A 25,049-nucleotide genomic window follows, 5' to 3' on the forward strand; every position below is an offset into this window, starting at 1 on the left:
TAATGCATTTATCAAACACATAAGAATTATTGGTCTTGAACACCTGCTGTGGTTTAATTTCTACCAAAAGCACCAACTCTGATGTCTTGTCTTCTGAAGATTATTTAGTCAATAAAACCAATGGTGTTGAATAGGTGGTGGAGGGGGGAGGGGGGAGTCCACTTCAAATGTAAACATAAAAGTCAAATAAAGTAGGCTAACTCAAAAAAAAAAAAAAGAATTTTTAAGAGATGTGATAAAAGACATGTTACTATTTTCTTTGGAATTTAGAATATATATTAGATAGGTACATTTAATATAAAACACACAACATTTTAGGTTATTAGGAATCACTGTGAAAAGTTTGCTGCCACCCTCACCATCCCTGTTAGTCTTAGACATCAAGCAAATTTTGGCCCTACTGCTCCCACATTCCCTGCAGGACTCCCATCACCACACTACTCTTCCTTCTCCCTTGACTCCATCCCTTCTAAAATTTTCTACCCTGCCTTCTGCAAACCACCTTCCGTCATAGCAAATATCCTTATATTCTCAATCCATCAATGAATACTTCAACCATCAACTTCCTTGACTACTGTTTACCTGTTATACAGCCCTGACAAAAACCCCGGCTGTTCTTCTTTGTGGCTTAATCCTAGCTGCTGAAATCTGCTGGACATAATCACATACATTTATAAGCTGGAATCACCCATAAATATGATGTCCCATTTCAACTTGTCTCCAAGGTTATGTCTTATCAACCCACTTTAACCTTTTTTACTCCCCAGAGATCTTCATATGCTTCGCCTTGTTATTCACTGTCAGCAATAACGTCACACTAACTTATCAAACAAGAGATTAAAACATCAGTGCTATCTCATTAAACTCTGCCATCAAACCCATGAACCTGTTGCATCTAAACACCTCCTTTTCTTTTTCCCTTCTATGATTACAACAGATAATAAGGTCCCTCTTCCTGTCTTTGCTCTACACTGCCTCTCCTCTATACTTCCAAGACCACAGAACTCTTCTTCCACTGATTTTTACTTTTCCTAATACTTTTGTACCTTTTCTCTTCTATTCCTCATGTCAGTTTAGTATAGAATACATAATTCATTTATATGAAATATACAGAGTGCTGGCGTATGGATTCTTGAGATTACAAAAAGCACTGTACTTATCACAACAATGACTTTGTCCACTGGACACTTCTATTTTCTTAACTTTAGTAATCTCTGGCAGTTTTGCTCACTCTCCTCTTGACATCTTAGCTTCTTTGGCATCACACTATCCTGGTTTTCCTTCTACTTCTCCAGCCTCTTTTTTTAAGTCTCCTCTGCAGGATACTCTTCTGCTGCAAGGCCTTTAAATGACTTTCCTTAGATATTGGTCCTAAGTCCTCTTCTTGGCCTACATGCTATTATGAGGTAATCATAATCACTGCCATTGTTTTTGCTACCATACTTAAGCTGACAAATCTTTATCTTCCAGCCCAATTCTGAGTTTCAGACCCATACATCAAAATCATCAGGGTGTCTTCATTTGAATGCCCTAAGGTACTTCTAACTCACATCTGAAACTGAACATCCAATGTCATGTCCTCTGCAGCCCTCTATCCCATCCGTACCACACAAAATTCTTTCTCTAGATTTCCCTGTCTCAATACTGGCATTATCACAGATCTAAGTAGTCAACTCAGAAAACTCTATGTCACTGCAAACTTCTCTCCCCTACCATTTCCCCATATCTAGTCAAGTACTAGATCAAGTACTATCAATTCTACCTCCTAAATAACTCTCAAATGTTTCCACTTCTCTCTATTTCCATTGACACTTTCCAGTACAGGCCACTATCATCTCACCTAGAATATTTCGATGGCTTCCGAAATGATTGTTCAGCTTCTAGTCTTGCCCCCAACACTGTGGTTTATTCACCCTACTATAGCCAGAATAATCTTTGTAAAATGCAAATCTGGCCACAAGATTCTTTCACTGAAATACCCACTGTTCTTCATATAAGGGAGCTTCATCCTAGTCTTCAGTCTTATTTGTAGTCATTCTCCTTCTGAACTCTAATGTTTAATCACACTGAAATTCTTTATGTTTAGCGGAGGGCAAGCTCATAGCACAAACTCTTTACAATCATCTGGCTAACAGCTACTCATCCTTCAGGTTGTGGCTTAGATAGACATCACACCTTCCTTGATCCACCATTACCACAGTTGGATTCGCTACCAATATACTCACTGTGCAACTGTTAATTCCTCTAGGAAAGCACTTACCATTCTCTGTCTTTATTGATCATTTACTTTTCTCTGCTGGGCACCCCCAAATCTGGCTACTAACCATAAACACCATGGTATCTTTTTCAATGTTTTATTTCCAGCACTTAGAACAATGCCTAGTACATGCAAGGCACTCAAATATTTACTGAATGACAAAAAATAAACTTTAAAAGTGTTTTAAACTTAAGAAAAGCTGCTACTCCGGTAGTTACTGGTTCTATCATATTTCATATAAAAAAGAAACAATATTTGCTATATACCACATTAGTAAGTTTAAGAAACCAGGTATCAAGAAAACTATCTACATAAAATGTTCACTAAGAATTATGTGCATTAAACATGTGTATTAAATGTAAGCATACTACATGTAGTCTATGCTCCCAAATTATGGCCACAAATTTCTTAGAAAAGTAATAATTTATTTCCTTAGCTTTCCCTTTGCCAAGTGATTACTGCTGTGCATTAACTCAATAATTCTTAATTATCATAACTTGACATTTATTTGCCAGAAAACTCTCTGCCCATTTGGTTTTATGCAAATTCTGAGATGGGTCATATTGAAAAAAAAACATGGAATAAGTGAATTTTAGGAGAAACTTCAAAGGAAGAGAGGTCAAAGAGAACAGAGGATAAAACAGGAGAGTATATTAACTTTTGAAAACCTAAAAGGAGAAAAATTCAAGTGCTAGAATTATCAGGGACAATAAAACAGAGTTCATATATTACAACTTAAGAAAGAGAAAGACAGATGGAGGAAAGAGGCATTAAGCAAGTATTAATTAACATAAGTGGAGGTACTCAAACTGATAAAACAACACAGTTTGTTCGTTCATCATTTACTGAGCAGTGCCCATGTGCCAAGTACTAGGTATACATACATTTCCCACACAATTCCTGCCCTCATAAAGCTCACATTTGAGATAAGGAGACAAAAAATAAACAAGGAAACAAATTAATAATGGATTATATATTGTTGAGTGCTCTGAAAGAATCAAAAATGTCAGAAAAATGGCATGTGTGAAGACCCAGAGTCTAGAACTGGCTTAGCATATCTGAGCAAGACCAGACAGACAAGAAGACAGCCATGCACATCACAGTCAACAGTCTGGATTTTATTGTTAATATAATGGGAAGTCACTAAAGAGTTATAAGCCAGGGAAGAAAGTAAAAAGACTTTTTCATCTCTAAGATGACTCCAGCTAGTTAGCCCAGAGTAGGGTTTATAGTACTTCAGACACCATTTTTATACTTTAGCCAGATATCTAGATATCTTCAGCAGAACGAACCTATCTTTTAATCAAATTTAAATCCATCTCCACTATATGGAAAACAACACCAAAAATCATGATAGGACAGCATCATCTTATATCGACATCAGTCAACTATTTTAAATTACCAATTTCTTCATTAATAAAGCCAGGACATACCCTTCTAATTCTAAAACATGTCACTGTAATGGAAAGAAAGGACTACTTGGGAAAAAAACAAAATTATAGGAAGCAAAACGGAGTTGGCAGGATTCTGAAATCTTGGATTTTTTTTAAGTTGCCAAATATTTTATGAATGACAATAGAAAGAAAGCTTTGAAACAGATAGTATATTAAAAGGCAAAGAAAGGTTAGGCAATTATTTAAATATATAAAAGCTATTAAGTAAGAAAGTGAATACTGTGACATACAAAATTTAAGCTAAAAACTAGTAATGTTTAACAAAATGCCATTCTCAAAAGAGACCTGATATGGTTTGGATTTATGTCCCTTCCAAATCTCATGTTGAAATGTGACTCCCAGTGTTGGAGAAAGGTCCTGGTGGGAGGTGAACTGATCAGGGGCTGATCCTTCATGAATGGTTTTGCACCATCCCCTTGGTGACAAGTGAGTTCTCAGTTCACTTGCGATCTAGTTGCTTAAGAGTCTGGGACATCCCCCCATCTCTCTTACTCCTGAGAAATACCTCCTCCCCGTTTGCCTTTTGCCATGATTGGAAGCTTCCTAATGCCCTCACCAGGAGCAGATACCTGTGTCATGCTTCCTGTGCAGCCTGCAGAACCATAAGCCAATTAAAGCAATTTTCCTTATAAATTGCAAGCCTCAGGTATTTCTTCACAGTGATGTAAAAACAGACTAACAAAGGATCCCCTACAGAAAAGTTTCTCTCATCACTGATGACATTCCAGTCTCTTATATGCTTGTGAAAACGAGTGATTCCAACAATACTATTTAATTAATAGGTTTGGTATACCTGAATTTTGATATTGTTATCTTAAATTAAAAATAAAGTGATTACTTCTTCATTTTATTGATCATTAAAGGTTAAGAACAAATAATCATAAATAGTCTAACAAATTTTTTGCTTTTTTGTTTTTAACTAAATTACTAGTAACTTGTCAGTTATTAAACTTTGATCATAGATCTTGGAATTTTATGTGGTAATTAATGTAAACTAAACTGAATAGGGCACACAGAAAATGTCACATTTTCTATGCTGTTCTCTATTTGAAAAAATAATTAAAGCAGTTAAAAGTTTAATTCACATGGAAAATTATATCCGTATATTTTATATATATTATATATATACTATATATATTTTATATATATATAATATATAATATAATATATATTATATTATATATTATATTATATTTTATATATATGATATATATTTTATATATATCCGGATATATTTTATATATCCGGATATATATATTTTATATATATCGGATAATTTATATATTATATATACGGATATATATATATTTATATCTAGATAGTTCTTTTTTCTTCACTCACCTACTTTTCTCAACCACCCATGAAAATAAGCCAATGATATGTAGTTTTTTCTCTCCATTCCTATTATCAGGCTGTTTTTTCTAATCTTTTCCAGAATTCTCAGAATCATTCAACAGTACTATTTCTTTATAAATTTAAAATCCAGATTTGAGAAATTAAAGACTTATCTTGTTTACTAATAGAACCTATGACAAGAAATGTTTTTAAAAATTACACATGACTTCTACACAGGCAAACCACTGAAGTGCAGTGTTTAAATACTTAGAAAACGAGTCATCCAGTAGTAACAAATTCCCTAAAGGTTATGGCAGAAATGTGTAAAAAGCTTCAAAATACTTGAAGAAAGCCCAGGGAAGACATATATTAAAATAAGCAAACATAATAGAAAGGTGATGATTTTCTTCAAATAATATGACAACCTCATTAAAATGCAACACGTTTTCCTGTAAAAAGAAAATCAAAGAAGATGAAATAGATGCTTTATATAAAATATTTACCTATACAATGCACAAAGCCCACTATGGTTAGTAACCTTTATGGCTTTGAAGAACAAGATATTTACATATCTTTCTTTCTGCATGTGCGTGTGCGTATGTGTGTTTTGTATATATTTTTAACAGTTGACAGCTGTTTTAGAGCATACAGAGATGCCAAGCTGAATGAGGGTCTTGATTACTTCAAGATTAGCTATCTAAAGTTTCTATTCATTTTAAGTGTTGTTAGTTGGAAGAGTCATTAGTCACTTCCTTGTCTCATAGAACATCAGCATACATTTACATTGTTAATGAACATTTGGGGTAAATGAATTAATGGCACTTTTAAACATCAATTCAGTCCTAATAACTTAGTATGCCATAGAAATGTTAGGCTAGGATATAAACGAAAAGCCTTTTTAGTAAAGGTAACTACTCATTCCTGTAAACAATAAAGGATAAAATTAATTTAAAATGTTATTTTAACCAGGTTAAAAAAAAAAACCTCAGTATTTAATGAAATAGACCATATAAAAATATGCGCTTAAAAAAAAAACAACAACCCGTCTCTACTAAAAATACAAAAAAATTAGCCAGGCGAAGTGGCGGGCGCCTGTAGTCCCAGCTACTTGGGAGGCTGAGGCAGGAGAATGTCATGAACCCGGGAGGCACAGCTTGCAGTGAGCTGAGACTGTGCCACTGCACTCCAGCCTGGGCTACAGAACAAGACTCCGTCTCAAAAACAAACAAACAAACAAACAAACAAACAACAACAACAGAAACTATGTCCTCAAATAACCATAGTAATCAGAAATAGTATGAAATATTTTGGTGAAACTATTTTATACACTTGTAACACAAAGACATTCACTTTTAAAACACCCACTTACAGAAGTACTTGCAAAATAATTTGATTTATTTAACTATGAATGCTTCTTAGGAGTATTACATTTAAGAGAAAATATTACTAGAAAAGGTGTCATGCTTAGCACTGAGATATTAAAATACTGAAATTGAAATGAACATTATTAATTTTCATATTATCAAAATCTTAAATGTAAGTCTTGAGTTCTTATTTAAAAAAATATAAAAATTTAAAAATTACGTCACAAAAATAAGCTGGACAAATTATCTCCCATTTTTATTAAAAACAACAATGGCATTTTTATGTAGGAGGTATTAAAGATGCACAAAAAGCCTAAACATTCTGCATAAAGTTTGTGTTCTAAAGAAATAGCCACTTTAGGTGGGAGTCAATTCTTTTTTTAAATTCTCAAAACATGAGTTAAAAGCAGACCTTGGCATCAATATAAACAGAAAAAATCATTTTGTTTGAAGAATGTAACACACATGATTTACTTTGACTAATTTTCCTTTTTATAACAGTTTGTCTGTATACTTTGACTAATTTATGTTTTAAAATAGATCTCACAATCTTGATACCTGCATTTCACAAGTGAAAAATTACAAGCAGTCACTGAGTCAATTAACTTTATCAAATATTTAGTGAACTGCTTAAAAACTAAGGATAAGGCTTCAAGAATTCTCACAAACTCAATTGCTTCTGTCTAAGACACTATGTTATTACCATCATTAAGCAAATACTGAGAAAATAGTAGAGTTCTGATACATAAACATTTGATACATTTTTATAGAGTAGAACCTGAATACAGTCTACATTTTAACTGTCTACCATTTAATAATTTCAGTGTATAGATCTTTAAAAATAGAACACAAATTTCAATTACTTTAAAAAAAAAAAAAGAGGATGAATCAAGTCTTTTATCCTGGAATAATCTCAATCTGCTGAAAGGGGAAAAAAATCCCTGCAAAATCAATGCCAAAAATTTAAGATTCTTTAAAAGATGTTTGACCAAGGCCCTTTCGCATTTCAACATTCTTATGCTGAAGTCATTGTTCAGTTTATTATTTTCTTTGAAAGAACGACAGTGCGTTAAACATTTGGCTAATGCTTCTATGGATAACTGTGGCTTGTTGAAGTATTCATTAGTGTCAAGAGTGCTCTGTACATATCCAGAATAACATCCTTAACACTGGCCTGCTCAGCTTTATCAAAATGTGTTCACATACATAAAGGGGACATAGCTAACTGAGGGCCCTCTGCTAAGTTTCCCAGTGCCCTACCTACAAATAGTATTCACATACAAAACTCACCTCCAGACTTGTTAGAGTAACTGGACAAGGGGTCAATGCCTACTTCTTGTTCTTCTGGCTGCAGAGGATGTCTAGTTTCAGATAAGGAATGATACATCGTGGGAACTGGACAGTGTCACCAAAAGTACCTGGAAGGTGAAAAAATACAGAGAAAAATGATAAATTCTTTCTCTGTTATGACTGGGAATAAATATAAGACTGAAATGATTACATGAGCATTACAGACATTAATAAGTTTTTCCCAGGCTCCAGGGACTGTTACCTCACATTGGTAGGCTTATGCAAACAAGGGAAAAACTTGACAAAATTTCCATTTCAAAAATTTCTCAAAAATCTGAGCGTCATTTATAATCTTTATCTCAATTTTGAATCGTATTTATTTTTGATAAGCTAGATTCTAAATTAAAGACAATATTCTCACATTTATAGCATCCTTTTTACAGCCAAAATAATAAACATTCACAATAGAAACTTTCAAAATACAGAAAATACAGCAAATTAAAATTATTCACGACAGTATTGGCTAGAAGTATTAGTGTTAACATTTCAGTGTATTACACATGTACTTCCTGTCTTTATTCTGGGCATTTAAAATACATATGGTTTTAATGTGATCCATAACATGCTAAACATACTGATTATGTAATCTATGAATACTTTAAATTCAGTATTTTCCTTCCCAGTTTAAAAAAAAAAAACAATTGTGTGTCTATAATTTCTAATTATTCCTAGCATTCTATTATATAGTCAGCACAATTTATGTAACCAATTCCTTATTTAGTAAACAACATGTTTTCAGTTGTTCAATACTATAAACAGTCTCAAAAATAAATATCTTTTAGCAGTATGTCTGTATCATATCCATGATTATTTCCTTAGGATAAATTCTTAAAGTACAATAGTTGGATTAAAATATATATTAAAAAATAAGATTTTAGCAAACTGTACTCTATAAAGGTTTGTAACTAACAGAACAATTCATTTCCCCTTGATTCTCATTAACAATGGATGTTTCCTCTCAACCTGATAGTCAAATTTTGTATTGTATTTGCTTGATAACTACTGAGATACTGTTTCTCTGACATTTGTTTATTGTCTTTTGTTAATGGAGTTAATTGTTATGACTGTCTTCATGATTTCTAAACATGCTTTAAGTATTAAGAGTATTAAACCTTGGTTATATGATACATATATTTTTCTCAAAGTGTATCTGTCTTTCAGTTGTATGACGTTTTTGTAACACGGGTAACTTTTTACATGCTCAAATATATCTGTATCTCCAGTATAATATCCACCTCTGGTGTCATACTTGCAAGATTTTATAAATAACTACCTACATTTTGTTTGGTCATTTTGAAAGTTTTCCCTCTCAATTCTCACTTATATACATTATTCCATATTGAACAAATTTTGTTTTAAATTATTTTCAACTTCCAACGTACACTATTTGTAAATTTTATATGTCCCTAAGATGCAAATTTATCTTCCCAAATCATAACTCTTTCAAAAAATAAACCAAGTTCACCAATTTTCATGCAAAATAATGTAAGTAACATAATCTTTTAAATTTCAGGAGCAGCAAGGACATAAGAAAAAGAGGAAATAATAAGAGAAAAAAGAAGTGGTAAAAGCAAGTCCAAACAAAATGAGCATCTAATTTTATAGGATATGGTCTTCACCCACGGAGGAAAAGCTCCAGAGATGCTCATGAATGCATAAATTCTTGATGATCTTTTACCAAAACAAAATGCTCCTCTATCCTATTTACTTTCTCTCTAAAACCATCACCTAGTAAAATACTCATATACATGCTCTAATTTTTATCAGAAGTCTCCAAAACCCCCTACATCCACACAATCACAGTCAGATGTTAATAAAACCTATCCCCCTGGAATTGCGGCTAAAACAATATAAGCAGAGGATTAGGGAAAACAAAGAACTTTGGTAGCTAACATGCAGTAAGAATATCTACAGCCATAAATCTTAAATCCATAAATCTAGACAGTTGTCAGTATTTGCTTATGTGTGCCAATCAATAAGCATATACTGAGCACTTGCTATATAGAAGAAACTCTGGAGAATATAATCTAGTAGAGGACAGCAAAATGTAGATGATCGGTTATAGCATAACACACAGTTTGATAAATTCTGTTGAACAAATAAATTCAGAACCAAGGTCCTCTACTATGGAGCAGTCACCAAATTCAAATGTCTAATGAGGTCAGGCAAAAAGTATTATTATTTTTAGTTAACATTTATGCACAATGAATATATGCCAAAAACTAGTCTAAATGTTTCATGTACACTCATTTCATCCTCCGTAAAACCCAACTGACTTATCTTTGTCAATTTTATTTTCATTTTACCACAGAGAAACTGAGGAACAGAGAGAGTAAGTAATTTGTCTAGAATCACATAAGGAGTAAGTATTAAAGCCAAAATTGAAGCCATCCTGTTTGGTTCTAGAGCTCACATTCTTTCTCCTACATTAATTTGGCTCTAAATAAGTCAGTGCGACAAAAAAGACCAGGTATAAAAAAGGGGGTATAAAAAGATACAGCCTATGAATAATTAGAACACCCTTTACTCTGCTTCAGCTTTTACGAGACAAGCTAGAAATCCAAAATTTTATGTGAAACCTGCTAATTTGTAAGTGTTAGCAAATAATTCAAATTAAAAGAAAAATACTGGGTAGAACAGATTAAACACTTCAAAATTTTATTTGGCCCATGGGCAACTATTTTAATGTAAGATTTATATTCTCCATATATTTTGTTATACTCAAAAATATACAAGTAAACATTTGAAAACGTCTATTTCAAGTTAACTGCTGGATTCTTTAATTTTCTTTAGTATCTTAAACCATGTTTTCATAATCTCAGTAGCTGAATTTCTTATTTTTACAGTACACTTTCACTGTTACAGGTTTCACATACCTAAAATAAATAAATAAATGACTTGTGTATTTTAAACTATATAAAAAATAGACAAGTGACAAGCAAGTTGCCATCAAAGTTTATTTTTAAAAGGAGTATTTTTAAAACTCTCATCTTTATGTTGTTAGAAGAAAATACTCTACCACACAATGATATTCATACATTCATTTAAGGTGCTACAAATACTTAAGGTCTTTTTGACTCCTTAGAGAAAGTTCAAGAAGTCATTTAGTTAATTTAGCTTAAATTATAATTCTTTAGAACTTAACAAGTCTATGGTAATATCCAATAGCCGGAATACAAAATCAACCAAATACCCCAGTCTACAACCATTCTTTTATAATCAGGCATCCATTATATCCTGATTTATTATGCCTATAGATTGAAAATGAACCACTGAAATGTTTTTATAATTAAATAAAGGAAACCAGCTAACTAGTAATAATGAGTTATTTTCAAGCAATCTGTTGAAGAAAACGTGTGGATAATGTTCGTAGTTTTCTTTTAATTATGGATTTAAATAACCTAATTCAAAAGTAACTGATTAAGAAGTTGCTGCTTTCATTTTTTTTATCATTTTGTTTTAAATATAAAGAGCTATTTTAGCTCTCTTGAATCTAAAAAAGCAACTTAAGTTTGTTGGTTACTGCTATTGGGATTACCTTATGAAATCATAGCATAATGTTGTTTTTAAATATGAAATCATTTTCCTACTAATTTCCCAATTTGTGTTTCACAAACATTCCAGTAAGAGAAAATGATTGATTACAAAGCAGAATATCAAAGGTTTTTAATAAATTTGTCTATTTTAATATTTATGAATAAATTTTTACCTGCAAATATCAAACTATAAAAAATTAAGGGATTTTATTTGGTCTAAAAATTTTTAAACAACCACTGTAAAAGTCCAGCATAAACGTAACACTTACAATGGTTCATGAGATCTCTAAATTTGATTACAAACTCCAACTTCTATCCTTGACATGCCTTAATTTTCTCTTACATAGAACCAAGATACATACTGAGAAAAGAATATAAAGGCCAAAAACATGCCTCTTAGTAGATGACTACTTAAATCCATAATTCATAGATTTTAGTTCTCTTAAATGGTATCTTCCTGTTCCTAGAATTTCTCTGGCTCATAAAAATGATGCCTGAAGAATTATTTTAAATAAACAAAAGCAATCTCATTTTTCTGACTGAGAAAGCATAGTAATACACCTTCCACAATCTGGGAAAGGCCCTATCCTTCCTTTGTCACATTTACCGTAAATAATGATTTTTCCTATACACATGAGTTTAAAATTCCAAAAAGTCGTAACTAATTTTACAATACAGTTTTAGTGCTATCCTGAGCACAGGAGTTCACAAATAGGCTAAAATTCCCATTTAAAATCCAAGACTAATCTTTAAGATATTTGTAATGGTTTCACATATCTAGAGGTTGAAGTATTAAATCTTAAAAGTGATCTGTCTGAAAGAAAAGACTTCTTTTGCAAATAGTTAATTTTTAATAAAAGGGTAAGAGTTCAGCACTAAAGCTTAGAAGGCAGTTTTAAAGTACACTTAAAAAAATCAAAGCAGTATTTTCCATGTAAAAAAAAAAAATCAATACAGGCCGGGCGTGGTGGCTCACGTCTATAATCCCAGCACTTTGGGAGGCAGAGGCAGGCAGATCACGAGGTCAGGAGTTCGAGACCAGCCTGGCCAATATGGTGAAACTCCATCTCAACTAAAAATACAAAAATTAGCTAGGCATGGTGGTGCACGCCTGTAGTCCCAGCTACTCGGGAGGCTGAGGCAGAAGAATTGCTGGAACCTGATAGGCGGAGGTTGCAGTGAGCCAAGATCATGCCACTGCACTCCAGCCTGGGTGACAGAGCAAGACTCCATCTCAAAAAAAATATAATCAATCAATCAATACAAGCAATATCTAAGTGAAAATCTCAAACTATGAGCATTGAACAGATAAAATAATAAGTTAGTTTAATAATATTTTCTCTTTTAAAATGGCATCACATGAGCAGAACCTCTAGAAATGAATTTATTCTGTCTGAATACGAAATTCTATATATTTCAGCTTATATTCTCTCCTTAACTGTTTCTAATACTTAGGCACAGAATTAGCATTCTGAACTGTGTCATTCTAAAAACATTCATATTCAGAAAAGCACATATAAGCATAAGTCATTCATTTAAATTCTTGACTGATGGTAAACCTAAAAGTCAAACACTGAAATGATATAGTATTACTTTACATAAAGATTTCTCCTATAAGAAAAGCATACCAAAGAGCTTAAATGGACTACTTTCAGAGTCGATTATAAAAGGAAGAAGGATGCAGCATGAATAAGTATGTGTTCTAGGTAGCATGTATTTACCATGATAGGTATTTAACCAGAAATACAACATCTGGGGTATAAACGCAAGCTTCTCTGGTAGAAGCTACATTTTCACAATTAAGAGATAGGGCAACTGAATATCTGGTTTAAAAAAACGTTTTTTATTTAGAAGTGTTGGTAGCTAAAGGTAAATTCAATGATTAGAAGTAACTATGTTCTAAAGTCTTAATTATAAGGGCAGAAAGGAGGAAAGAAGAAAGGAAAAAAGAAAAAAGAAGGAAAGAAAAAGAAAGAGAAAGAATAGTTTTATTTTTTAATTCGGTCAATCTTTAATGCAAGAGGGTTACATTGGACTTTAAGTTAATTAAGTATTAAAATCAATCATCTGAAAGTCTTAATATTTAATATTGTTAGACTGTATATCAAAGTAGTTTTATTATTTATTTACTCCAAACCTTTCCAGAATACTTCATTTGACAACAGGGGGTCTGTTTCTCACAAGATAAATGCATTTACAATGCCAAATAAATTATATATAAAAGCATTTGTCTTAATACATGTCATTCAATATTAAATATCACCCCTTGGTAAAACCCTGAAACCTTAATTCATTTTTACCAACCACACAATTTTACTATCCAAGTGTTGTCTAACAAATAGGTATAAGACTACAATAAGGGTCAACATATAAGAACAATGATCAAAAGAAAATCAAAACAGCTTGAATCCTTATAATTTTCATGCTATCAGAATAAGCTGTTTAGGGCAAACAATTCACTGTAAATTAAAATACTAGACTCATAAACAATATACCTACTGAGAAATATGCAGAATATGAAAGGTTCACAGGTGGACTTAAATATTTTATATTACAAACTAAGAATGCATTTTGCCTTTCAATATTAAAATGCTATAAAGTCATGAGAAAGTGACACTTGTGACCACATAAACCAAGAGAAAACTGAGCACTATAAGAGTCAAACTGCCAAACAGAAAGCTCTCCACAATGTATTCTCATATAGTTTCAGTGGTCTCCTGAGCAGATGCTCAAGATGCAGAGACTGGGGAATTAGCTTGGCCTAGTGAGCAAAACCAAACCTCTTATTATTATGTAGCCATATGAAAGAAAATACTTTCAATTCTTGCTGTTCCTATTTTATATATTTATATATTATTTATATATCCTATTTTATATAGATACTACCTCTAGTCATTAAATGATTCAACCTGGTTTTCATAAAATCAAGGTTAATACAACATACAATTAGGAATTCAGGAAAAATAAAATTTGAAAAGAAAAAACAGAAATCATAATTTGGCGAATTATATTAAACTGATGATAATTAAAAATAAGAAAAAGGAATAAATGGCTACTCTTCATACAAACATCAAATCAAATCATTTTGTCCAAAAAAACCAATGAACAAAAATCTCTCCTTGGTGCAAACATGGGGAGGCCAGGGGTATGTTCAGGAACACTTGACCAATTGTGGGGCAATCCTTCTAAAAGTCCATATGAATCTGTTATTTATCCCTTGGTTTTTAGTAAGTAGTAGGGCTGGGAAACCTAAGGAAGTTTTAGTACTTCCTTTAATTAAAAGATAGCCCTTTCAATTAATAACAACAGCAGCAAACACATAGCACTTATTGGGAAGCAAAGCTATTTAAACCACTATACATATTAACTCATTTAAACCTTATAACAATTCTATGAAGTAGATACTATAACACCTTTTACAGATAAGGAAACCACAAAGAAGTTATGTGACTTATTTAAGGTCACAGGGCAAAGCTACCTCAAATGACAACAATCACTTAATAAGTGGCCTAACAAAAATTAAACCAAGAATTATAGGGTAGTTTCCTTTGTTATGTTAACTATAACGTAATACCAAAGAATTCAGTTTACTTTTCTCGCATGCAAGCTGTTTCGAAATCTGAGATATTGAGATAAACAGATCCTTAATAGTTATAAGGTGTACACATCTTGTACAGATCACCATCTCAGAGTAAATGCATTACCTAGTAAGGAAAGCAAGTAATAAGTAAGCTGTGGATACAGCATAATTCACATATTCCTCAGCAAAATTATAATTTATGAAAAAATCACACTTGATCTTTGGAATCATTATCAAAGAGCCAAAACTGTAGTTGGGGATTTTAAATCATTATTTAAGTCACCAAATGCTATAAGTTCACACTGCACCAGTCACTTCAGTACATCACTGAGGGAAGGCCAGCAGCTAAGAAGCACCAGTCCTTGCTAGCCAAAGTAGCTTACATAAAAACATTTCCACATTCCTCCATTCAGTTTTATGCATCTCTTTTCCTCCTGAGGAGGCCTTTCCTCTTCACTTTTCTAAATCCTGTACACAATTCCAACATTCAACTTTTCCTTTAGGGACCAGCACCAGAAGTAATTTCTCCCTGCTCTTCCATAGCAGTGTTTCCCCTGCTCTGATGTGCCTCTGGGCTTGGCAGAAACATACTTTTTTATTAGAATAAGTTTTTTTTAATGGTTCCCCTCTATTTACAGCAAGTGCTAATTTGTTTAGGATAATCTGTGGCCAAAAGAGTTCCTATTTACATAAATTTATTTAAAGAAAGAAAGAATTCATGAAAGGAAAAATATTAAATAAATTATAATAAAGTAGTAGGCATAGTTAAAATCCTTAAGGTATTATATAATAAATGATTAATGTTTTGAAAATAATGTTACAGCAGAAATTGTCATTTACCAACTTTATTAAGCATTCCTTGATATATCACTTCTATTGTTTACATAAACTGTTATCCTTATCATAAGTAGTTCTTAGCTTATTTAGCTTATCATACATTTTTGTAAATGCAAACTATGTATTCCTTGAGGGCACAGAAAGTATTTTTCATTCCCTTGTACCCCCATAATATGCAGATATTATCCAATAGGAATAAAACCTATTCATTAATTCATCAAAAACAGCCAACACAATTATAAATGTGGTTCATGCTACTGGTAAACTAAACATCGCTCTGGGAAATGTTTACTTATCTCCTCTTTAAGAGGTCCTAAATTCAGGGTAATGCCTAACCCTCGGAGTCCACTCTCCCTTCTCCCTCAACATGCTCTGGCTACGTAAGTCTTCTTTCTATTCCTTAAACAAAAATACAGCTCATTGTCTCTTTAGGTCTTTGCACATCCCCATCTCCTCTTCTGGGAACACTCTGCTCTTCATATCGTTCAGGTTATCTGCCCAAATTCAGGGCAGAACAGAAATGTTTTCCTGGAATATATCTAATCCACTGGCAAATCTTGTCAGTTCTACCTTCAAAATAAAATCCAGAATCAAAACCATTCTTTACAAACAACCACCTTGATCTAGGTCACACTCATTATACCCAGAAAAAGGTAGGAAACAGTCATCTTTAACTTTGCCCTCTGCCTAGAAACCCTTACCTTTCTTGCTGTAGGCAACATGAAATCTGTGTATTTTACTCAGCTTCTGAACTGTGCTTTTTTAGCAAGGCCATCCACTTATAGGAAAAAGAAGCCACTTGTTGTGTTGAGCTGGAACTAAAAGGTTAGTTCATAAACACACTCGTATGGTGGGTGAGAACTGTCATAAGTCCTTGTGCTTCATTTAAAAGTTTTAACTTCAGGAAATTTCTGAGAAGCATGTAAACATTATTGTTATACAATATGCAAGCTTTACAAAGTTAGAACCACATACAGGTCAATGATGAGAATGTGTCATAAGGCAATGATTATGATTAATCAAATTAATAATATTCATGAAAAAAGTTAACCACTGGCATTTCCAACTATCCTTCTATACATTACAAAAATAGTTTTTTGATTATAAAACCAGAGTTTGAAAGTATTTCAGAATAACATCTGGTTTATATTTGACATAAAGTAGACACTACCTTGTGGCTAATCTTTTAAGTCAATTTTATTAAAAATACATACATACAAATACAAACATGATATACTATATAACTAACTCTGCATTTACTCTTATTTTGAAAGATGTTTTTACGTTTATTTCAGTTATCTATCTTCTCTAAAAGATGACATTATGGAAAAAAGAAATTATATGTATTTCTAAATTTCATATAATACCTATCTCATGACTGTTACAAGGATGAAATAAAGTATATGGGGACATATATCAAAAGCTGCAGTGTACTATGGTTCGTTGTTGTCATTCCTGGCAATAATAATAAACATTAAAAATTCTTCATAAGACAGCAGATGCATTACTTGTTACATATTTTTAAGGTTATATTGATCTCAGCTAAATAAAAACAGTAGAGTAGGAACAGATTAGAAGAGGGAAGAAATGATAGGGACAGGGGGCAGAGAAATTCTAAGCAGAAAAGGGTGGGTCCCCGACAAAATCCCACCTTCAAGCCGAAATGCCTGAAACCCACAGCCCAAAGTTAGAACTTCTATCCCTGTTTTCCCACTCGAATGTTGCCTTTTCCTAGACTACCCATGGCCCACCCTGCCTCTCCATCCTGTGCCTATAATATAGGACACCCAGGACTCAGCCAGCACAGAGAAGAAAGTAGCTGCTGTAGAGGACTACGACTGAACATGGGAGAGAAGCGGCTTGACTTGAAAGAGACAGCTTTACAGAGGGACAGCTTGCGTAACTTTGGAGAATAATCCAGCTGGAAGATGGCCAGAATTCAGGGGAAGAAGATTACCTACGCACCCCATCTCCTTTCCAGCTCCCCTTCCCACTGAGAGCCACTTTCATCAGCAATAAAATCCCCTGCATTTACCATCCCTCAATTCATTCATGCAACCTCATTTTTCCTAGATGCTGGACAAGAGCTCGGGAGCCACAAGTGCAGATTCAAAAGGCTGTCACACTGATACTTTGCCCTTCCTGGCAGAGGGCAGCTGCCTCATGCAAAAAGGCAGAAAGCCCACTGAGCTGTTAACACTTAAGCTGTCTGCAAAGGGCAGAACTAAAAGAACAATGTAACATGTCCTCTGGGGCTTCAGAGGTCACAGGCAGCCCCACCTAGACACTGCTGTGGGGCCCAAAGTTTGCTCCTACTGAAGCCCAAAAGTGCTTGCTCTGGCTCCCGCACCTGCTCACCTGCCCGCTCCCTCCCGTAAGGGGTGGAAGGCAGACAGCCAATTCCAGCACTTGTGCACTCCAGTTCCCACCTCGTTTGCTCGCAGGCTCCCTCCAGCAAGGAGTTGAGAGCAGAGGGCTGCGTAAATGAGGCACTCCTGTCATGAGTCCCATGAAGAAGTCAAGCAAATATCCTGCTTCAGAAAGAGCATTCTTGGGGGAGAAAACACTGTATACAAGGGCTCAGGGAAGAGGCAGTGCATGCACATTTCATGTAAAGTGTGTAAGGAGTCAAGCTCAGCTGCGTTGATTTTCAGGCTTAAGAAGCAGAAAAGGACTGTACAACGCATGGCTTATAGACCTTCTCAAGATTCAGAGCTTTTCCCTAATGTCAATGGAAACTACTTTTAAGTAAAGGAGGGCACCATCTCCTACTACTTCTCCATATTTAAATTTTCTTCAACTATACCAAATTACACACCTCAGCACTTCCACACACGTGGCTCCTCTGCAAGGCACTACTGTTCTTACCCTCTTTGCCTAACCAACTGCTACTGGCCCTTAATATACAGCTCAAAAGTCACTCTTCCCCAACATGCCTTCTCCTAATTTGATTCAGATGCCCACTTACCTTATGCATAACTCCACCCTAATAGTAACCATTCGTTAGTATAATGGTTGGTTTTTGACTAACTTCTATTGTGAGGATAGGGGACCTGTTTTAGTCATCTATACTCTTAAGTTACTAGCACCCCAGAACTTGCAAAAATCATTTATTCAATGAATCAACAAAAACAAAGACATGCTTCAGTATAATTCCCAGATATGAGGACTAACTGAGCTATACTTGTTCTACACAGAAGCACACAAACTGAAATGCTTTAAGAGAACCTTGTAGTATGTCATAGGAATAGATATGGATTATACTATTTGAGATAAAAGATCTGAGTTTTCCATCATATTATTTTTTTAAACTATGCCATAAACAAGACGTAAAAGAGTCACTTAACAAATATATACTGAGCACCTGATTCTCATATCAAATGCAAACTCAATAGGCAGTGAGCTTAATATTATATACTACTTGGTGAAAATTACCACCATGATACTACATGTTACAATGACACTGAAATGTAGTATTTACTTTCAACCACAACTTTGGACATTCTCAAATCACATAACAAACTACATTACTTAGAATGTTTTCTTTTCCACAAAACTAAAATCCTTTTTGAAATGTCAGCCTTGAACATCATAGAATTATACAGAATGATGAGGAAACAGGCTTATAGTGCATATAAATATGAAAGCATATTAGCCTGCATTTAATTACCAGTTCAAACAACAACCTGATCTAACCTTTGACAAGTAAAATAAATGTTCTGAATAATTTAACTAAAGCAAACATTTGCTGTTAATGCTAGCTAATTATAGTAAGAGCTGGAAAGATAAGAGGAAGAGAGATGACAAAGAGAAACGAAGAGAAATGGAGATGAAATTTTTTAATTAAGGTTGAGATCTGCAATTATTCATTGAAACATGATATTTTTCAATGAATTTAATTCACAGGAAAGGGCAAACTCAGTAGAAGAAAGTTTCTTTATAAATACTCAGATAAAGAAACATTTCAGTTTATCAGCTTATTTTTTCAGTCAGTAAAAAATTATCCAACTACCATGGGAACAGGAAAACAAGTTATAGAATTAGGGTACAATCAATATCCTTCTCTCAAGGGGCTCAAAGTTTAGTTAAGAAAAAGTCCAGGAAATGGGTTGCCAGATAAATAAATATAAGTAAATAATAAAATAAAATACAGATGCCCAATTAAATTTAAATTTCAGAAAAAAACAAACATAATATTTAAGACACTTATACTAAAAAGTACTCATTATTTATTGAAAATCATATTTAACAAGGAGTTCTGTATTTTATCTGACAACCCTACCAGCAGACAGACAAGGAGACATTGTAGGAGCTCCAGGATTAAAAGAGATCTCAAAGGACAAGACCCCAAAAGAACTCACCCAAAGGCAGGAAAGACATGTTTTTTCCAGAGCTGTCATCTGATTGTTGCTGGAAAAAACTAAAGTGTGTGATTCAAATGTACTGACCCAGCTCCACGGAATCTTGTTTTTCAATTACCCTGAAAAAAGGAGCTACAAAGAAATATAGATAGCTCTTATTATTTTGAGATACATCCCATCAATACCTAATTTATTGAGAGTTTTTAGCATGAAGGGTTGTTGAATTTTGTCAAAGACCTTTTCTGCATGTATTGAGATAATCATGTGGTTTTTGTCTTTGGAACTGTTTATATGCTGGATTACATTTATTGATTTGTGTATGTTGAACCAGCCTTGCATCCCAGGGATGAAGTCCACTTGATCATGGTGGATAAGCTTTCTGATGTGCTGCTGGATTCGGTTTGCCAGTATTTTATTGAGGACTTTTGCATCAATGTTCATCAAGGATATTGGTCTGAAATTCTCTTTTTTGGTTATGTCTCTGCCAGGCTTTGGTATCAGGACGATGCTGGCTTCATAAAATGTGTTAGGGAGGATTCCCTCTTTTTCTATCGATTGGAATAGTTTCAGAAGGAATGGTACCAGTTCCTCCTTGTACCTCTGATAGAATTCGGCTGTGAATCCATCAGGTCCTGGACTCTTTTTGGTTGGTAAGCTATTGATTATTGCCCCAATTTCAGAACCTGTTATTGGTCTATTCAGAGATTCAACTTCTTCCTGGTTTAGTCTTGGGAGGGTGTATTTGTCGAGGAATTTATCCATTTCTTCTAGAACCCACAGCCAATATCATACTGAATGGGCAAAAACTGGAAGCATTCCCTTTGAAAACTGGCACAAGACAGGGATGGCCTCTCTCACCACTCCTATTCAACATAGTGCTGGAAGTTCTGGCCAGAGCAATCAGGCAGGAGAAGGAAATAAAGGGTATTCAATTAGGAAAAGAGGAAGTCAAATTGTCCCTGTTTGCAGATGACATGATTGTATACCTAGAAAACCCCATTGTCTCAGCCCAAAATCTCCTTAAGCTGATTAGCAACTTCAGCAAAGTCTCAGGATACAAAATCAATGTGCAAAAATCACAAGCATTCTTGTACACCAATCACAGACAAGCAGAGAGCCAAATCATGAGTGAACTCCCATTCACAATTGCTTCAAAGAGAATAAAATACCTAGGAAGCCAACTTACAAGGGATGTGAAGGACCTCTTCAAGGAGAACTACAAACCACTGCTCAATGAAATAAAAGAGGATACAAACAAATGGAAGAACATTCCATGCTCATGGGTTGGAAGAATCAATATTGTGAAAATGGCCATACTGCCCAAGGTAATTTATAGATTCAATGCCATCCCCATCAAGCTACCAATGACTTTCTTCACAGAATTGGAAAAAACTACTTTAAAGTTCATATGGAACCAAATAAGAGCCCGCATCGCCAAGTCAATCCTAAGCCAAAAGAACAAAGCTGGAGCCATCACGCTACCTGACTTCAAACTATACTACAAGGCTACAGTAACCAAAACAGCATGGTACTGGTACCACAACAGAGACATAGATCAATGGAACAGAACAGAGCCCTCAGAAATGATGCCACATATCTACAACTATCTGATCTTTGACAAACCTGACAAAAACAAGAAATGGGGAAAGGATTCCCTATTTAATAAATGGTGCTGGGAAAACTGGCTAGCCATATGTAGAAAGCTGAAACTGGATCCCTTCCTTACACCTTATACAAAAATTAATTCAAGATGGATTAAAGACTTAAATGTTAGACCTAAAACCATTAAAATCCTACAAGAAAACCTAGGCAATACCATTCAGGACATAGGCGTGGGCAAGGACTTCATGTCTAAAACACCAAAGCAATGGCAACAAAAGCCAAAATTGACAAATGGGATCTAATTAAACTAAAGAGCTTCTGCACAGCAAAAGAAACTACCATCAGAGTGAACAGGCAACCTACAGAATGGGAGAAAAATTTTGCAACCTACTCATCTGACAAAGGGCTAATATCCAGAATCTACAATGAACTCAAACAAATTTACAAGAAAAAAACAAACAACTCCATCAAAAAGTGGGCAAAGGACATGAACAGACACTTCTCAAAAGAAGACATTTATGCAGCCAAAAAACACATGCAAAAATGCTCATCATCACTGGCCATCAGAGAAATGCAAATCAAAACCACAATGAGATACCATCTCACACCAGTTAGAATGGTGATCATTAAAAAGTCAGGAAACAACAAGTGCTGGAGAGGATGTGGAGAAATAGGAACACTTTTACACTGTTGGTGGGACTGTAAACTAGTTCAACCATTGTGGAAGTCAGTGTGGTGATTCCTCAGGGATCTAGAACTAGAAATATCATTTGACCCAGCCATCCCATTACTGGGTATATACCCAAAGGACTATAAATCATGCTGCTATAAAGACACATGCACACGTATGTTTGTTGCGGCACTACTCACAATAGCAAAGACTTGGAACCAACCCAAGTGTCCAACAACGATAGACTGGATTAAGAAAATGTGGCACATATACACCATGGAATACTATGCAGCCATAAAAAATGATGAGTTCATGTCCTTTGTAGGGACATGGATGAAACTGAAAAACATCATTCTCAGTAAACTATCGCAAGGACAAAAAACCAAACACCGCATGTTCTCACTCATAGGTGGGAACTGAACAATGAGAACTCATGGACACAGGAAGGGGAACATCACACTCCGGGGACTGTTGTGGGGTAGGGGGAGGGGGGAGGGACAGCATTAGGAGACATACCTAATGCTAAATGACGAGTTAATGGGTGCAGCAAAACAACATGGCACATGGATACATATGTAACAAACCTGCACATTATGCACATGTACCCTAAAACCTAAAGTATAATAATAAAAAAAATATATATATATATAAAAAATAAAATAAATAAAAAAAAGAAATAGATAAATGAACAAACTTCTTCGTGGAAACCATCAGCTACCATATGGCAGAAAAATGAAACATTCTGACAAGAATACAAGAGCTGCTGAGTAGAAACAGAGAGTATAAGACTATTCTTAAACAGTTCTGAGACTACAGCTGACCCTTGAACAACATGGGTTTGAACTGCACCAGTCCATGTCTATTTTCTTCTGCATGTACCTCTGATGAGACAGCAAGACCAAAACCTCTCCTCTTCCACCTCCTCCTCAGCCTACTCAATGTGAAGGCAACAAGGATAAAGACGTTTATGATGATCTACTTCCGCTTAATGAATAGTAAATATATTTTCTCTTCCTTACGATATTCTTAATAACACTTTCTTTTCTCTAACTTTATTGTAAGAATATAGTATAATACATATAACATACAAAATATGTGTTAATCAACTGTTTATGTCATTGGTAAGGCTTCTCTGGTCAACAGTAGGCTATCAGTAGTCAAAGCATTTGGGAAGTCAAAAGTTACACACGGATTTTTGACTGCATAGGGGTCAGCACCCCTAACTCCCACGTTGCTCAAGGATCAGCTGTATTATCTTTACCAGTGAAGAATGTAAGTGCATAATTTGTGGGGAGGGGGGAGAATCCAAAGAAAATGTGAACTTTGTTAATTTGTTGAGACTACTTTAATATAAAATATTATGTTAACTCTTTCATTCATGAATTAACATAATATTTGAACTCTTGTATTAATGTTAATAATTATACATGATACTGCACAAGAATCTAAGGTATGATCATCAAAATTTATGAGACCATAAATTTTTAAAACATTCAATAATACAAAATGTGAAGAAAATATGTTGTAGTCCATATTAAAATGGCCAATTTAATTGATTAGTAGCTTCAAAAATGATGAGCTTACTTGCTGATGGAGTAGAAACTTCTATTAACTTGGATATATGAGCCAAAAAGTCTCAGTATAAATATGCAAATGTTCCAATTGTAGTAGAAGACTATCATTATTTACAGAGGCAAGAAAAATTCCAATTTCCCAAACATAACATATAAATATATATAGACTTTATAAAAGTGATAGTAAAAAATGATAGTCTCTTAAAATATTAAAATATTATTAAATAATGAACTTGAATATCATTGCAAAGTGATCTGACTTGGGGGTTTCTCTCAGAATCCACGTTGATTGTAATGGTTCCATTTTTTTCATAAGAGATTTGTGCACATGTAAACTTCTGTCCATATGTGTTCTAACACCAAAACTGTTTAGGTTGCCCATGTAAGAAAACTGACATATATTAAAATGTCATTATTAGCCCTCAAAATGGGAATAAACTATTTTAATTTCATTTTCATAAGAGGGAAAAATTAAAGCACTGAGAAGGTGAAAAAAAGGATATAGGAGAGGAGCTAATTATAAAAGAATGCAATACATAGTGCTCACATAATATCTTGAAGTCAGAAAACAGAAAGGCTCTGTGGTGACTGTCAAAGAATGTTTGAAGACATCAATGAATACTAAAAAACAAAACAATTCTATAAACTCTACATAGAACAGATACAGGCCAGAATGGTAATTAACAAAACTGAATAAACTGGGACTATAGAGGAGCTACACAAACCCTATCCCAACTCCCAGGGAATTTTACTAGCAAAAATATACACCTCCTTTTCCAATGTATACAATGAGGTAAAAGAATGTAGCATACTATCTCCAAAATTTCATTGAATACCATAATAAAATGTCTAAAAACTAAGTACATTAGAGTTCTATAATTCTTGCTTATCCTAATTTACCTGAAATCATTGCATAAATAATTTTTAGAATTTTGAAATCTATGTGTAAACTTCAGTAAACAATCGAAAGTAAATGACAAAATTTCATACCATGCTTTGTCATCTGTGGAACAATGATGCAGTTCAATTATATTTATTGAACAAATTAGCATCATTTGTCTTTCTCTGTGCTAAGAACTGTTTGGAATAGTGATGATTACTAATATTTCACTTAATGCTTACTAAATGC

General features: G+C 34.0%; 1 protein-coding gene across 11 annotated transcripts in view; it reads right to left on the reverse strand.

The window, feature by feature from the left end:
• The window catches only part of TBC1D5 (TBC1 domain family member 5), a 590,707-nt gene that overhangs the window by 348,502 nt on the left and 217,156 nt on the right, over window positions 1-25,049 (reverse strand). For all 11 annotated transcript variants that reach the window (XM_032143402.2, XM_058433544.1, XM_058433546.1 and 8 more), the window contains one exon: window positions 7,701-7,828. In XM_032143402.2, the coding sequence (XP_031999293.1) occupies window positions 7,701-7,797 (97 nt within the window). In that variant the 5' untranslated portion in view covers window positions 7,798-7,828. The remainder of the gene's footprint in view (window positions 1-7,700; window positions 7,829-25,049) is intronic.

Source organism: Hylobates moloch, unplaced genomic scaffold, assembly GCF_009828535.3.
Source record: "Hylobates moloch isolate HMO894 unplaced genomic scaffold, HMol_V3 SCAFFOLD_22, whole genome shotgun sequence".
Taxonomy (NCBI): domain Eukaryota; kingdom Metazoa; phylum Chordata; class Mammalia; order Primates; family Hylobatidae; genus Hylobates; species Hylobates moloch.